Source organism: Lissotriton helveticus, chromosome 3_1 (genome assembly GCF_964261635.1).
Source record: "Lissotriton helveticus chromosome 3_1, aLisHel1.1, whole genome shotgun sequence".
Taxonomy (NCBI): domain Eukaryota; kingdom Metazoa; phylum Chordata; class Amphibia; order Caudata; family Salamandridae; genus Lissotriton; species Lissotriton helveticus.
This window is the reverse complement of record NC_136061.1, coordinates 334,128,606-334,146,761: the sequence shown is the minus strand read 5'-3', so window position 1 is coordinate 334,146,761 and position 18,156 is coordinate 334,128,606. Positions and strand designations below refer to the sequence as shown.

General features: G+C 44.9%; 1 protein-coding gene across 2 annotated transcripts in view; it reads left to right on the top strand.

The window, feature by feature from the left end:
• Nucleotides 1-18,156, top strand: part of LOC144822436 (transient receptor potential cation channel subfamily V member 1-like) — a 572,663-nt gene that overhangs the window by 474,676 nt on the left and 79,831 nt on the right. For both annotated transcript variants that reach the window (XM_078679954.1, XM_078679956.1), the window contains exon 10: nucleotides 10,208-10,278. In XM_078679954.1, coding sequence (XP_078536080.1) covers nucleotides 10,208-10,278 — 71 coding nt within the window. The remainder of the gene's footprint in view (nucleotides 1-10,207; nucleotides 10,279-18,156) is intronic.

Below are 18,156 nucleotides of genomic sequence, written 5' to 3'. Positions count from 1 at the left end.
TCAGGGAAGGAACGGTGCGGAGCTGGCCAAAATTCTGGAAAATTACACACAGATTCCTCAATAGGCGCCAAAGTTATTCCCAATAGAATGTTGAGCGCATATAGATATATAATTTGCTCAAATTCAAATTCTCAACAACTACTGGAGGGATTTTCACCAAATATAGAAAAGGCACTACTGCATACCTGTCCCTACCATTTTGCCAAGTTTGGTGTAATTCCGTTCAGCCGTTCGGGCTGTAGCCGTGTCTAAAGGTCCCATAGAAAATGCCAGTTGAAAAATTTCAAATTCAATTTTCTCAAGAACTACTGGAGGGATTTACACCAAACATACAAAAGGCACTGCTGCATACCAGTCCCTACCATTTTGCCAAATCTGATGTAATTCTGTTCAGCCGTTCGAGGTGTAGCCTTGTCAGAATGTCCCTATGGAAATTAACATGGGGAAAACACGTTTTGGGACCCCCCTTTTTTCTCGGCCCCCGCTTGACAAATCCCCCCGAAACTTTCAGGGAAGGAGCTGAGCGGAGCGAGGCAAATTTAAGGAATATTACAAGCATATTCCTCAATCCGCGCCAAAGTTATTCCCAATAGAATGTTTGGAATTTCCTATGGTAACTAGGTCCTAACTATATATACCTACTGGCGACCGCCAGTAGGTAATATATGTTATAGGTCTGTATATATATATATATATAAATATATACATACATATATATATATATATATATTACTGAGAGCGTACGAGACTGCTGCACAAATACGAGGATTAATTACCGTCGGGGCCACTGGGGCAGTCAGTAGGAGCAAGTTGTGGTGTATATATATATACACCTATACACCACGACTTGTGGTTAATATCTGTCAATGACTGTCAATATCAGGCTGAGTGCCTAAAAACCCACAGGATGTTGATTTTTAGGCACTCAGCCTGATATTGACAGTACAATTAATCAGCTACTGGCTTCTGTGATATGCGTAAGCAATGCAATCACAAAAGCCCAAGCCAAAATGCCACTCAGGTAATTATCAAATAGCAATGATCAGTGTCAGGAAACGCGTGACACCGACAGGCAGTCCCATAGATAACTTGAGAAACAGAACAAAAACTACAGAGCCCACAATGCCTCATACTAGTAACAGTGGAGACTCAGTATAAAAGCATAGAAACTAATGAAGGACTTGTAATGCTACAGTGAACAGGAACTGTAAAGTTCGAAATGCGTAGGAGTGCGAGATGAAGATGGGTCAATAAACCTGGTTTGAAAACGCTCAGGAGGAGTGCGGCGTAATTTGTTTGCTCAGAATATATATATATATATATATATATATATATATATTTTTTACCATACCAAACTTCTGATGAAAGAAGGCGCTGACTCCGTGAGTTTCAATTCAAACGTTTTTATTCCTTAGCTCAGTTTCTGCTCAGACGCGTTTCGGCGGACTCCTCCCGCCTTGATCACTAACAAATGCATGCTACCATCAAGGTTATATATACATAAGCACATTGTCTATGATTGGGTAGACTCAGCTTTTGCTAATGGCAGTTGCTATAGTTACATAGTTACACCCAAGGTGATGACGCTGCCTCATACATGACTTGCACATTTCAACATCATGGAAGTCTTTCTACTGTTACTGTTGATTTCACATATAACAGAAATTGTGTGGCATGTTTAAACAATATATTAAGTGTTTAAATTATAATATGTGATTAATTGCGTCTAACATTGTGTGAACACGAACATTCAAAATTCCCTCCTTCCACCCATTATTGGTACATGTGTGTCAGGCACAAGTGGCAACGAATCCCGTGTGTTCCTACAAACAGTGTAGACATGTCTGCTCATATAAGCATAGTGATTGGGTTGGCGCTGTAACCTCATTATTGCGAGATACCTTGGCGCGCTCAGAAGGGTTTGCCGAACACGCTTACTATCCTGACTCGGTGATTCCTAAGGTTAACGGTACGTGCGCCCTGTCTGGCCCTTAATCTTTCCGCAGTTTTAACTAGTGTTTTGAGATTAATGCTCCTACTAAGGATGGGATAGCGAGCGGGACCTGCCACTATTTTGTTATATCTCATGTGCTTCTAGTTCACGGGGGGTGCCTAATGCCTGGCATGGTTTGAAATATTCGGTGCAATGATTTGTGTCATCTCCCTATTGTGACATTAATGTGCGCAGTGTATTTACAGTGAAACAGATAAATGCAATTGTTCTAGGGTACTCGGGAAACTGGAAGCGGGCAGAACGCTTTAGAAGTGTTTACTTAAATGTGGACACTAAGGGCTTCGTCCGCATTCAGACCTGAAGGGATCTTGGAGTTCAGGAGAATTATATATCTTGACTCCAGTCGGCGTAACGCAAGTTTTCGATTACCACCTCTCGGACTCTTGGGGATGCTGTCTATAACAAAATATGTTAGACCATCTGCATTGCCCCCATGGGACTCATGAATGTGTCGCGCCACTGGGTATGCTTGATCCAGATTGGCAATCGCCCTCAAGTGTTGCAGAATCCTCACATGGACGGGGTGAATAGTAGACCCTACATATCTTTTGCCACATTGGCACGTCAACACGTACACAGCAAACTCGGTTTTGCATGTGAAGTGTTCCCTTAAGGAATATTTTTTCCTTCTGAATGGTAATTGGACCTCAGTGGTATTGATGCCATGATTGCAGGCTTTGCATTTCATGCATTTTTTTAAACCCTTTTTGGGACTGTAGCCAATTCTTTTTCTTTTTCAGAACTGGTGCATTACATACCAGGGTGTTACGCATTGATTTGGCTTTTCTGAATGTTACCAATGGACTCTCGCCTACCTCGCTCCCTATGGTAGGGTCGTTATGTACCAATGGCTTGTGCCTTTTTAGTATTTTTCGGAGGTTCGAGTGGTACCTGTTATAGCCTGTTATGAGTCTAGGGGGTTGTCTCGCCTGGCTCTCCATAACGGCTACCTTCGCCACTGGGAATATTAGATCTTTTCTGGTCTTGGTGCTACACTTCACTTCTGCTTTCTTGCATGTTTCTGCTGTGTACCCTCTCTGTTGGAGTCTCGAGAATAAATTCTTTTTAGCATTAGCAAGACCCTCAGTTGTGCTGCAATTACGTGTCATCCTGAGGCATTCTGCATAAGGAATTGATTGTTTAAGAGAGGTGGGGTGGAAACTGTGGGCATGCAAGATCCCATTACCGGCAGTTGGTTTGCGGTATGTGCGTGTTTGAATCCTTTCCTGTTCCACAAACAACTCTATGTCCAGAAATTGTATGGTTTCTGTGCTGGTGTTACAGGTAAATTTTAGATTTAAACCATTTTCATTCAATTCTTCTGTGAATTTCACAGCACTTTCCACATTGCCCTCCCACAAAATGAAAATGTCATCAATGAATCTGTTGTATACAACCACATTGTTTGTCATAATTTCCTTGTGCTGTACCCATAGTACCTGCTCCTCCCACCAGCCCATATGCAGATACGCATAGCTGGGGGAGAAGCAAGTTCCCATGGCTGAACCTTGGACCTGTTTGTAATACAATCTATCAAACATAAATGTGTTATTAGTGAGACACCATTCAGTCATTTCCAAAAGCATTTGTGTGTGTTGAAACAAGCTTATGGGTCTCTTTCCCAAGAAATGTTTGATGGCGTTCAGGCCATCCTTGTGTCTGATGCTTGTGTATAAAGCTTGGACATCCAATGTCATGAACACATAATCCCTTTTCCATTCAACATCGTATATTTTGGCAAGGAAATCTCCTGTGTCCTTTATATAGGCAGGTAGTTTTTTGACTTCTGGTTGCAAGAAATGGTCAATGAAAATGCTCGTGTTCTCAAAAAGGCTCCCTATCGCTAATATTATCGGCCTTCCCGGTGGTGTTTTGTCATCTTTGTGTATTTTCGGAATTAGGTACAATTGTGCTGTTACCGGATAATTGTTTTTCAAAAATTCGAACTCCTTTTTGCTCAAAAGTCCTTTGCCCTTCCATTTGCACAGTTCACAATGGTATTTTTCTTGAATACCTATAATGTGCGTGGGGCTGATTCTTGTGTAGCACTCTCTGTCCTGCAGTTGACTCATTGCTTCTTTGTTGTACATTTCAAGGGGCCAGAGCACTATGTTTCCGCCTTTGTCGGACCATCTCACCACAATGTCTGACCTTGCCTTTATTTTCTCCATTAGGTCGTTGTATTTGCGTGTGTGATCCTGATTTTCCCAATATCTTTGTTTGGTACTAAAAATGGAAAGGTCTTTGAGGTCTTTTGTGACACATTCGGCAAATAGATCCAGTCCATCTTTAGGCATTGCCGGCATAAACACTGATTTGGGTTTGAAACCAGTTTTAGTAGACTGATAGATATCTATCTCAGAGCTCAAGGCTGCCCCACTTGGTGTGATACTTTCAGATTCATTTTCATTTTGCTGTTCAAGATCAATCATAGCTTGTAGTGTTTCCATATTTTCCACATTTAGCCCTACGTTTGGTTCTTCTGAACCTACAGTCTCAGAGGTGTTTTGATTTGAATTGGCGAAATATTTTTGGAGTTTAAGTTTTCGGACATATAAGAACAAGTCAATTCGTGTCTGGGCATAGTCGAAATTAGTGTTACTACAAAATGTCAAACCTAGCGATAAAATTTCCATTTCCTGTGCTGACAGCTCCATGTTGGAAAGGTTTATAACTGTATTGTCTTTTTCTGTGCTTAGTATCTGCGTCTGTTTTGTCTGTATTTTGGCTTGTTTTGTCTTTGTGCTTCCTCTCCCCCACCTCCTGTTTTTTCTCCTCCTGCTTATATATATATACAGATCTATAACATATAATCCAATAAAAAACATTATCTTATAACTTAAAACATTAAAATATTTCATAATTTTTAAACTTACATGCAACAGTAGGAAACTGTTGGATAGCATAGGGGTAAAAATTACTATTCCCACTCCAGTGAATGCAACAGTAGGGAAAGTGTTGGATGGCGGAGGGGAACAGTTACTAGTCCCACTCCAGTGAATGTAAGAGTAGGAAAAGTGTTGGATAGTGGAAAGGTAAAAATTACTATTCCCACTCCAATGAGTGCAAAAGTAGGGAAAGTGTTGGATAGCAGAAAGGTCAAAATTACTATTCCCACTCCAGCGAGTGAAACAGTAGGGAAAGTGTTGGATAGCGGAGGGGTAGAAATTACTATTCCCACTCTAGTGAATGCAACATTAGGGAAAGTGTTGGATAGCGGAGAGGTCATAATTACTATTCCCACTCAAGTGAGTGCAACAGATGTTAAAAAACAAAATCTTTTCATGGCTGGCTCATGGCCATGAAAACTGTGGCGGTGAGGAAACTTGTAAATGCTTGGCAGGGCCGCAGTGGCTCTGCTAACATATTGTGGGCCCCAGACCACTGCAAGACCGCCCGGGATCTCAGATGACTGTCAGTGGCAGTGGTCCAATGGCAGTCCGACTGCCAATTTTGTAATACTGCTGTCAGACCACTGGTGCGGCTGTGACTGCAATGCCACTGTGTATACGGCGGTCCAACACTCCAAGGCCCCAATACCCTCAGCAGCCACAGACCCATCTTACTTCTACCTTTCCCAGCTAAAGTCATTGAGAAAGCCACGAATACCGAACTCGCAGACCGCCTAGAACTCCATCTATTGCTAGACAACCCTCAATTAGGCTTTCACATAAACCATTACATTGATATAGCCCTCATTGCGGTCACCAATGACAAAAGAAGCATCCTCGACTGAGGAGAAAAGGCCACACTCATCCTACTTGACCTCTCCGCAGCTTTGGATACAGTCTCCCACAAGTCACTGATCAGAAAACTTCAGAATGCGTCTATCCGTGGACCAGCCCTCAAGTGGATATCCTTCTTCCTCCTGGACTGAACTCAATGAGTTAGACTTTCCCCCTCCACCTCAGAACCCAAGAAACTCTGGAGAGTCTCTCAAGGATCGTCGCTTAGCCAAATACTCTTCATGGCCCCTCGCTGACATTTCAGAGCCCACGGCGTCAACATAGTATTTGAAGCCAAGGACACAGAGCTCATCCTCTCCCTTACCGACTCAGCCATTATCACCAAAGCATACTTCACTAACTATATGAACAGCATTTCTGCCTGGATGGGAAACAGCCTCCAGCTCAAGATAAACAAAACCAAAATCCTTATCTTCTGCAACAACCACACCCCCGTGGACGCCTCTTTGTGGCCCTCCAAACTTGCACCCCCATCCACCCCTGTGGACCACGCCAAAAATCTCGGGATCATCCTGGACAACAACCATGAGCAGACAGATCAATGTGGTCTCCTCATCATGCTTTCACATTCTGCGAATGCTACGCAACATTTCAGGTGGGTGTCCCTGAACACCAGACAAATGGTCACCCAGGCTCTTATCACAAGTAGACTTGATTCCGTATAATGCCCCCTACATCTGAATCTCAGGCAATGTCCTAAACCTACTACAAACCACTTAGAATGCCGCCACCAGACTCATCCTGAACATCCTGCGAAATAACCACCTCTCTCCGCACCTCAACAATCACCACTGGCTCCCAGTCCAGGAAAGATTTAAGTTCAAGCTACCCAGACCTACAAAGCTCTCCACAACACTGGCCCAGCTTACATCAAACACCGCCTCAACTTCTAACAAGCCACCAGACACCTTCGATCTGCATCCCAGGCAAGAGCACACCTCTCCCGAATCAAGCAGACCCAATGCAGGGGGCACTCCTTCTCATACCTCAAAGCCAAGACCTAGAACGACTTACCAAAACACCTCAGAATCTCCCCCCATGGATGTTTGAAGGAACCTCATGACATGACTCTTCCAGACGAAACAGGCATGATCTCATCTTCCCTCCCTCAGGCTTACCCTACTAGTGCTGGAGCCCCATAACCCAACTCATCCTCTCACTCACCGACAACCCCACCACCACAGCCAACTTCCACAGAAGCATGACAAACAATGCTGACTGGATGAAGAACAACTGACTGCAGCTGAGCACAGACGCAATGGAAGTACTGATCTTTGGCAACAGCTGCAACACTTGGAATGACTCCTGATGGCCATCAGACTTAGGACCCCCACCAAATCCCTCCAACCATGCCAGTAACCTTGGAATCATCATTGACAACAAGTTCACCATGAAATCACAGATCAGCGCTGCTTCCTTCACCTGCTTCCTCACTCTGCACATGCTAAATAAGATCTTCAAGTGGCTACCCCTACACATGAGACGCACCATGACCCAGGCCCTCATCAACTGGTCTGAGATTTGCCTACTCCACGCCCGTGGCGAACGCGGAGTAGGCAAAAACCTCTGCCTCCATGGCAGAGCGGAGCTAGCCGCTCCCTTCCACCTCCCAAAGTCTTTACAAATGTAAAAGAAGGCACTTACCTGGTGTCTGCCACCTCCCCTGCCAGCAGTGACTTTGAAAGGGGGAGGGACCGTAGCACGGAGTAGCATATTTCCACTGAGTTTGTTTTTTAACTCTGGGTTAATGGCAATGCCCTCTTTGTACAAATCGCCACACACTTCTTAAAGAGACTTCAGACCATAAAGAACTCTGCAGCCACACTCATCCTCTGCCTTCTCTGACTAACCCACATCATACCCCACCTCAGGCAACTCCGCTGGCTCCCCGTACAGAAGAGAAGCCAATGCAAACTGCTGACCCATACACACAAGGCTCTGCAGAACCAAGGACCCACATACATTAACTACCACCTGAACTTCCACCAACCGTTGAGAATACCACACTTTGCCTCCCTTTCACTTGCTCATACTGTCTGCATCTACCGAAGCAGAAGTGGAGGATGCTCCTTCTCCCACATTGCAGCAAACACCTGTAACATCTTTCCCATGCACCTCTGGACCAGCACTTCACTTCCGTTATTCTGAATGGCCCTCAAGACCTGGCTAGTCAAATAAGAGTTCAGGACCTGCAAGTGCCTAGAATCCATATTGGGTGATTAGGTACTGTCTCTGGTGATTATCGGCGCTCCAAAAATTCACATAATATAACATTGGCGAGGGTGGTGCTAGGAAACAATCCCAGCCTTAGGCTAGTGCCAGCCATAAATGAGGCACCACTAGGCACTCTTCAGAACACTTTAGACCTGTGGAGGAACAAAGGACTGCATCTCTGGTTTAAGATCAATGAGTAGATTCCAAGGGTCAGTTGGATGACCTCGTGTTAATCTACAGGGACACAACAAGCTGCAAGAAACCCTTTTACTTAGTCGCGGCTGCTCCTGCAAATCAGTAGTGGGGCGGGGAGGGGATGAAGGGCAGGAAGGGGGGAGAAAAATAAAATAAAAAAAGATCTATTACCTGCCAGCCAGCAGGTCGGCCACTGCCTCTCATCCCCTCTTCTCCATCCTCTTCCTCTCTTCTGTTCGAACAGTTATCAGGAACCACCCAGGCTCCTCAATCACAATGTTGCAAAGCAGCTTTATGATTGGTCTGAGTGCAGTGGTTTGGCACTCAGATGGGAATAGGAGCCTGGTCACATTGTCCACCCAGGCTGTAATGCAGCCTGGGTGGAGAACATGCAAAGTGTGCATGAATTTTTGGCAGAGGAGCTGCCCCTGCTTCTACTGAAGACCCCACTGATCATTTCCAACTAGACGTGCCCTGGACCCTGTTGGTTGATTTTGCGGGTATGAGTCTTCAATCCCAAGTGCTGTTCTTGAGGCCCTGGAACCCTGGGCTGTGTCAAGAAATGTTTTGGGTCTGAAGACCTCCAAGCCAACCCAACAAAGGTGCATTGCTGTTGGGCTGAAGATGTAGGTTTCTCTTGCTCTGAGCTTTTCCACAGCAGCCAATCTCTTTCAATGGGACATCCAAGAGAAGGTATCCAGTCTCATAGAACTCCCTTTGGCTACAGCGTGATGCCTTGTTCTGCTGGAGGAATCAGAGCACGAAAAAAGCAACTGTCCACTTGAACAGGTGAAGGTGCCAAAACTATCCAGACAGCGAGAGAACTTCCCTGGGGACAAATTTTAAATGTTCACGCTTGGAGCATTTTCCGCCTAAACCGACAGCTTCTCTTTGACTCTGTCCAATTCTTATCTGACATTGTGGGGCCCTTCATGGATACAGTCTGCTGCCCTGCTGGAGGGCTTTGATTTCCATTTTCAAGACTAAGGGCCTGATTACAAGTTTGGCGGTCTTGCAGCACGCTGCCACACCAGCCCCCTGCTGCAACACCACCAAACCTGCAGTCAGCCTGCCATATTCCGACTGGAGTACAGGTTGGGCGGTCCTGTGGTGATGGATCCATTGCAGTGCCTTTCTAAGGCTCATAGGAGAGCTTTAGAAAGGCACCGCTTTGGGAGAGCCGCAGCCCATTTCTGTGGGTCAAAATTCACAATGTTGTGCATTTTATTCCGTGCAGGAACTGGGGGTGTATACAGACAGGGGGGCACATGCACTACTTGCTCAACACCAATAGACCAAGGAACAAAGACGCAACAGCAAATGCACAAGAGCTCACACAGCCACTGTTTTCCTATGTGTGGGATGGTACGGTGTAGGATGTGCTGCCAGTGGCAGCTTCCTGTGGAAGACACATGGCACACAGGTTTCGGAAGGTCCAAGTAGGCCCAGGTTGCAGCGGCTGAACAATTGACTAAGACAGAGGTATCCTAGAACCCTACACGAAGAGGCTGCACCAGGGAGAGACACTTTCCGAGGTAGCCACAAGCAGTTTACCTGCTCCTCATCTGGTCCCAGGGCTTGGAGACGGAGCAGCCTCAGCACTTGTCTCTGTGCTGGGATTACCTACATGGCTTGTTGTTCTGCGGTAATGTAGTAAAAAAGGAATGATGGTCAGTACAGGAGATCATTTAACATACAGCTTGGCCTAATTCACCATGTGAGGTGCACTGTGAGTTGAGTAGTGGGCCTCACCATGATCAGGCAGCACTCTCAGGTGGAGATAGAGGGCCAATGCCTATGGAGAGCTCACACAAACATGCCAATGGCTGAACAGAACTGATACATCAGTAAAAAGCTGCGGCATGGCCCAAGTTCCAAGATCCTTGGACAGAACTGACCCATTGACCCTATCTGTATTCTGTATGCTCTGTGATGTGCTAACTCGAGCACTGGATACCAATGAAATCTGAGACTTTATTAGCTTATCCATCATATTCATTACTCTTCCCACTAAACTTGCTGTTTCCCTCTCTTACAGATCATTTACTTTTGGCGGAGACGTCCCTCTTTAACAATGCTTCTCATTGATGGATATTTTGAAGTTCTCTTGTAAGTTTTATATGTTTTTAGAATTATATCAATATAAATATGTACATATATAACAAAGTTATACATATACATTTAACATTGAGTCATTTATAGCAAATTTGTAGTCATGGTTACATTCCAATTACCTTTGAAAATAAATGTTTCAGCTTTTCTAATAACTGCATGAAATTATGCACACACGATTAGAGCATTCAAATAAGTTTCTCGATGGTCAAAATTTCGCAGATCCATCCAGGGAGTGGAAAATGTGTTTTTCATTTTAGCTTCAATAGGATTAATGCTGACATAAATTGATAAATGCTGACGCAAAACTTTTTTCAAAAATTCTCGTTACACGATTGGCCCCCATCATTCATCTTTTAGTTTCAGAACAACAACACAGCTTTGTCCCCGGAAGCAAAACAGCGGCACATATCAATACCGCGAGTGTGGCCTTTGATGTCTCGGGACAACTAGGCCAGCAGCTGGGGATGCTGATGTTGGATGCCGAGAAAGCCTTTGAGTGAGTAAGTTGGGGAGCTTTATGGACAACAATGTCGTCCATGGGCCTCGGTCAAAGGTTTATCTCGGCAGTACAAAAACTATGTAGGAGCCCAACTACAGCAATTAAACTTAATGGCCAGTCATCTGCTTGTTTTACAATCCACAGGGGTACGCGGAAGGGGTAACCGCTATCCCCGCTGCTGTTCGCCATTTATATTGAGCCATTTATTATCTAGTGCCGATAAAATCCCGGCTACATTACACGGGATGGATCTTAAACTAACCGCATATGCAGATGATATTGCTATTTTTTCAAGTTAGCTGGTAAATGCCCTGAACACTCTAACTCTTGAGGCAAAGCGATTTGGCTTTTTCTCCGGCTATAAACTCAACTTGAACAAAACACAGACACTACTGAACTTTCAACCTGATAATCTCCCAATGGCCATAGGCGTTACAAAGAATGCAATATATCTGGGAGATTCATTTAGTAGTCAAGTTAGTGACATTATCTCAGTGAACTATGAACCTTTGTTGAGGAAAGTAGTTGCGAATTTATGATGCTGGCACCGGCTCCCCTTAAGTATACATAAGATTAAGATTTGGCAGCAGACCTTCCTGGGGCGGAAGCCGGGAAGGCTGCGGCGCTTTATTTTAAAAAATGGTGATTCTGATTTTATACTGTGTACTGTGTTGTGGCCTCTTGCACATTACTTTTATCCTGCACTTACTCGCTGCCTCTTGACAGGGCTGCACCCCTCCCCAACACACCGCGCAGCCGATTAGACGCTGTCGCGGAGGTCTCCTTGCACCGAGCCGCCATCTTGGGGGAACTGGAGGGTTGGCGGTACAGTTGCCTGGCCCCTCCCACCCTCCCCTCCTAGATATGGTCGTTTTTTCTCGGGCGCGCTGCGGACGAGCGCAAGGCAATCCCGTCTGCGCCCGTCCGCGACCATGACGCGGCGGGGGCCGGCCCCCTTGCCCGATTCTCTAGCCATGCCGGCGTGATCTACACGCGTCCTGAGTTGATGGCCCTGAGACCTCTCCGGTGCCCGCACTGCCCTCTGCTTACTCCGGACGTTTGGAGCCAGGATTATGTCTGTAGAGACTGCCATTTTTATCTTTCACATCACGAACTAAGAAACAGTCCGGTCCACGCTCGGAGCCCCGACTTCTCTCGGGGACCATGTCCTTTCATGACCCTTAAAGTGGCTCTGGTCAATTGCAGATCGCTGGTTAAACATGCCATTGACATCTGCCAGTCTCTCCAGGACAATAATTGGGATCTTTTTTTCCTTACTGAAACGTGGTTGAATGATACCACAAACCCTACTGTCACTCTCGCCCTCCCGGAAGGCTACAGTATCATCTGTTCTAATAGACCCAATGGCAAACAGGGGGGTGGTGTTGCACTTATTCATAAGTCCAAATGGACGGTTACTATCCCTCTATACGACCAAATAGATTGCATTGAGGGACTGCCTTTCAGCGTTAAAATATCCCCGTCCATTTCCTGTTCTGGAGTATTGATCTACCGCCCCCGCACTCTAGCACTACACATCTGCCGGCTTTGGCGGATTACATCGTCCAGATCAGCACACGTTATGCTAATTTTACTGCTTATGGGGACTTTAATCTCCATGTAAACGATGAGTCCTGCCCCCACAGCAAAAATTTTGTTTCTACGTTGGCGGCTTGCAGTTTAGCCCAAAAAGTAGAACTACCTACGCATAAAGCTGGACATACATTGGACCTGATTTGCTCCAACTTGACAAATATCCAGATAGCTCACCCTATTCTGGTCATTTGGTCAGATCATTTCCTCATCCCATTTGAGATCGACATTCCCTATCCAGATAGGCCCACACTCATTCCTAAGGCTTCAGGGAGAAACTGGAGTGGTATCACCGTAGAGTCACTCCAGGAACATTTAAAAAACTCGCAACCTATCCCGGCGTCTGACCTCGACAGGCGCATTGACAACCTGGACGTTTTGGATCAATCAGGCCTTGGAGGCATTGGCCCCTCTGAAGCCTATTAAAACTTACAGGGCAGTACCATCAGCTCCTTGGTATTCCGATGAGCTCCGTCAGAAAAAAGCCTTGTGTAAAATCCTTGAACGATCTTGGAGGCAGAAGTATTCTTTGGAAAGCAAAGCTACTTACAAGACGGCCCTCAAGGAATACTGCAGACTGATTGTGGAGCATAAAAGGGACTACTTGGCCTCCAGAATTAACAAAGCAAGCCATAGCGCCAGGGAGATTTTTAGCATTGTTAGATCCTTTACGGACCCTAACGCGCTGATTCGGAACCAGCCTGCTACTCAGTCTCTCTGTGACAAATTATCGGAATTTTTTTAGGAAAAAATCGAGAATATCTATACCTCCTTTCCCATTTCCAGCTGTGTAGAACTGGAGGAGGAACTTATTACTCAGAATTCACTGACCCCTGCCCTTTTAGAATTTGCAGATATATCTGAAGCCGACTCCATTGCAGAACTACTTAAATGCAAATCCGGATCACCAAATGATCCTTGGCCGGCAAAGCAATATAAGAAATTGGCAGCCCTTCTTAACCCCTACCTCAACTATATCTGGAACGGCTCGTTGAGAACGGGTAGATTTCCTGCCAAATGGAAGGATGCCTCCTTGGTTCCCATCCTGAAAAAGCCCAACTTGGATCCAGATAATCCAAGTAATTACAGGCCAATTTCTCTTCTGCCTGCTCCAGCTAAGATCCTGGAAAAATTGGCACACTTCCAGCTTGCCAATTATATAGAATCCCATGGGCTTTTGCATGACTCTCAGCATGGCTTCCGGTCTGGCCACAGCACGGAGTCAGCCCTGATTGAAATGGCTGTCTCGGTGAGATGGACTCTGGACCGGGGGTCGAGGGCGGTGTTAGTGCTGCTGGATCTTTCAGCAGCATTTGACACCATCTCTCATAAGACTCTGCTGAGAAGGCTGGGGGACCTGGGCATAGGCGGCACTGTGCTGAAATGGCTCACTTCTTATCTATCTGACCGTACACAGCAGGTATACACTCCTCCCTATACTTCCCCCGCCAGACCACTTAAATGGGGAGTTCCTCAGGGCTCATCCCTGAGCCCGCTCCTGTTTAATGTCTACTTCACCCCCTTGGCTGAAATGATTGTGCGGACTGGGATTAAAACTACTTCCTACGCTGATGACATTCAGCTACTCTTTACCTTTGATGAGCCTTCTGCTTCTGCATTTGACCCTTTGAAATCCTGTCTGAGGGATATCTCTAAATGGATGGATTCTAATTCCCTAAGACTTAATGCAGGAAAGACGGAGATCCTGTTTTTTAATTCACCGTCTCCTCTGGAATCCAGCCTGTGGTGGCCTGGAGATTTGAGCCAAGCCCCCACACCCAAAGACTCTGTCAGGAACCTGGGGGTTTGTTGGGACAACCACCTTACTTTTAATGCCCAGGTACAAGCAGTAGCAGCATCCTGCTTTGCTAAGATCAAAACAATAAACAGGCTCATTAAATATCTGCCTGCTGACTGACGTAAGACTGTTGTCCAAGCATTGATAACCTCTCACCTCGACTATGCCAATGCGTTATACCTGGGCATCACGGCAGGTCTATGTAATAAACTCCAGACTGTCCAAAATGCTGCTGCTCGTCTGGTGGAGAGAATCCCTCCCAGACATCATATTTCCCCACATCTCCGCAAATTGCATTGGTTACCCATTGCTAAGAGATGTGTATTTAAGGCTATGACAATGTCCTATAGAGCTTTGAAGGGTAAAGGACCAGCCCATTTGAAAAGTAGCTTACAGCCGTATCACAATGCCAGGACATTGCGCTCTAATTCCCAACTTCTTCTTGCCACCCCCAGATTTAAAAGAACCCGTTCAGGAGGGAAAACATTTGAAGTTTGTGCTACTCAGCGCTGGAACAAGCTCCCGATTGCCCTCCGTGCCTGTCAGACAGAATCTGCATTTCGAAAGTCTCTCAAGACCCATCTTTTTTGCTTATAACCCACTTTTTTCCTTCTTGCTGCGCCCCCTGTTTCCAGATCTATTAGCGCCGGGACGCCCCGTCGGGGCAGCTGTGCGCTTTATAAAATACACAAATAATAATAATAATATATGGGAGATATAACGTCGTCAAAATGAATGTCCTCCCAAACTTTTTGTACTTTTTTCGCACCATTCATCTGAGGGTGCCCCAAACTTTTTTTAAGCGCTTGGATAGCGCTGTTGGCAGTTTTATTTGGGGATACGGGCATGCCAGGAGAGCCTTTCTATTCATAAAATTATCATTTAAGCAGGGTGGTTTCAAACTTCCAGATTTCAAGTTATACTTTTGGGCTGCATTCACGGGGCGAATATAGAGTTTAGTCATAGGACTTGAAGCCGGTGTCAGCTGGCTCTCAGACCAGCTGTCTTGGGGATCTGACTCTGAGTATTTGCTATATAAAACATCTGATCCGAACTACTTCAAGAGGGTGCGATTTAAGATAGTAAAAGACATAACTGATATATGGCACAAAATTTCTAAAACATACGTACTTCCTGATTTGCACATATGTACTGCATCATGGGGGAATCCTCTATTGCCAAGTATATTCCATGACCACGTTGGAAAAGAATGGCAACTTAAGGGCGTGACTCGGCTTGGTCATCTATATGATGGACAGGGTTTCCGATCTTTTCAGTCTTTGAAAGAAGAATTTGGCCTGTCACAAAAATATTTTTATAAGTACTTGCAAATCAGGGACTATTTTATCCAGGGCCGAGGTCTGCTGAAGCTATCTAGCCCCTTTGAAGTTTTGTCAGCATATTTTGGGAGCTATTAGACAAGGTGTTATTGGTAAAAGTTACCAGAAACTTATAGGGGGGTTAGCGACGACGGCATACAGATAGCGGCTAAATTAAGTCGGATTTTTAACTGCAATGTTACTGAGGAGGAGATTAACGAATCTCTGGAAACGATAGACTCAGCAGTAACTTAATCTGAAGCTCCAGCAAAGTGGATGCATTTTTATGCTTTATTATACTCTTGAGCAAATCTCTAAATGGGCCACTAGCTCAAACAATACTAAATTATACTGTCCGAAATGCCAGGAATTTGCCGCAGATTTGCACCATATGTTCTTTTTATGTCCTAAACTGAATTTTGGTCTGGTATTACCCTCACTCTCGTAGTTTGGCCTGGGTACGATAGTACGGTTACTGAGAAAGAGCTGGCATGCGAATATTCTCAGAGTTAGGCTGTCTTACTAAGTCCTTCGCTTCTATTGTATCAGCTTGTGCTCGTCTATGTATCGCTCACTATTGGATTCAGAGCAGGAGTCCAAGTGTTAATGAATTTTGGGTCTTACTAAGAGAAATCTATGAACTGGAGATGGCATTAGCTAAAGTTAGAGACACTCTGACTTGGCTTAAATTTAAAAGGACATGGTCCTGCCTTCAATGGGACTGGGAGTGTAAGGAATTTCTATATAACGGTATCAAAAGGTATCTGCCAAATTATAATGTGGTTATATTTCTGTCCTGTGTTCATGCCCCTATATGTTCCCTGGTTTCTTTTTTTAAAATATATTCTTTTATCTTTTTTCATGTCCTGTCTACGATTACTATTGGTATAATGGTATATTGTCTATCCATGTAATTTATTTATCTCCGTTTGTGGCTATAAAATAATTTTAAAAATAATAATAATAAAGAATTTTAAAAAAGGATTTTCAACACACTGCTTCAGCAGAAATTATTCAATGTAGTTACACCAAAACTGATATGAAATCAGAAAATTAGAACTTTACTCAGAATAGATCTGTTTTTTTAGTTTGGCTTGAATCCTTAAAGTAATTATCAAGATGTACAAAAAGATATTGGTGGACTTTGTAGGGTAAAACTTTAAAAGTGGATACTCTGCCCATTGGGATACACAAAAGATCCAAGAATAATACATGTGCAAAATAAGCAAATCTGATTACATTAGGTAAAATCTTTCCCTTTGTCTAATTCAGAATCCACGGAATCCTAAAGGACCTGTGAATCCTCACTATCTGATTTGACCAAAATGTGCTATTGTTATGTAATGTGAGGATCCGGTAAATGCCCACAGATTCTGTGCCCCGGACATGAAATGAAGGAGAGATTTTATGGAGCTACAGAAACGTCTTCTGACCACAGTAGGGATAGGGATGATGTGGCTCTTTGGGGCATCATACTGGTAGAAATCACTCTTAAAATTAAACAAACATTGGCAAAGTCATTAGGTAAAGCTTAAACGTGTTAACACATGCAAACATACGATATGCACAAATGCTAGTTGCAAGTGCTAACACATGCCCCAGTTAATTACCGGTAATGTTCTTTACACCGAGTGTAGTCTTCTTCGCTACATGACTAACATAGGGTGCTTCAGCACCCCAGCAGAACCCTCCAAGCAAATTAGTACTCTAGCCTTCCCATCCTTCCCTAACAAGGCCGGGATCCTTCACCCCTGACCTATTATAAGAGGAGGCATGACCCACTTCTCTTCCTTTTCAATTACCAAGCTTCAACCCCAAAAAGACAACCTTCATGGTCAAGAATTTTATGTCCAGAGCCCCCAGCGGTTCGAAAGGAGAAGCCTGCAGTGCCTGCAACACCAATGGGAGATCCCAGGCCTGAGCAGTACAAATCTCCTGAGGACACCGAACTATGCATCAACCTGGAACCTGGAAATCAAAGGATCTAACTCATCTAAATGTGGTCTTCGGATAGCCTGCAAAGCCGCCCACTGTGCCCGAAGAGTAGATGGAGCCAGGCCCAACACAACACCCATCAGACAGAAAATCCAATATCTTGATTGGATTCACCAAACCAGAGTCCAGTCCCTTAGTGATACACCACCTAGAAAATATCCCACAATGCCTAGAATACAACCGTAGAGTTGCCCGACTTCTGGAGCCCTGAAGAAGGTCCACCACCACAGCCAAATAAACTCGAGACAGCAGAGTCACCCTTTAAATTGCCAGGCCTGAAGATCGAGCCGCCGCAGAACTCCCGCCAGCAGAAGAGCACCCCTCCGAAAATATGAATGGTCAGGAACCGCCAAACACTCTTGAACCGCAAGCTCCCTCAGTAGAGGGTACGAACAGAACCTACCCAGCCCGGCACCACCAACAGAACAAAAGCAATCTCGGGGCATTTCTTGTACATCATTCTGGCAATCAAGGGGATTGGAGGAAATGCATACAGCAGGTCGTCCGGCCATCGAAATGACATCGCATCTACCCGCCATGCCTCCAGACAGGGAGCAATTGTGCAGAAGCGTGGCAGAAGAACATTGTCCTTGTCCACAAACAGGTCCACCGTCAGACACCCAAACCTCTGCTGCAACACATCTCTGTTGACAAAGAGATCAAATTTG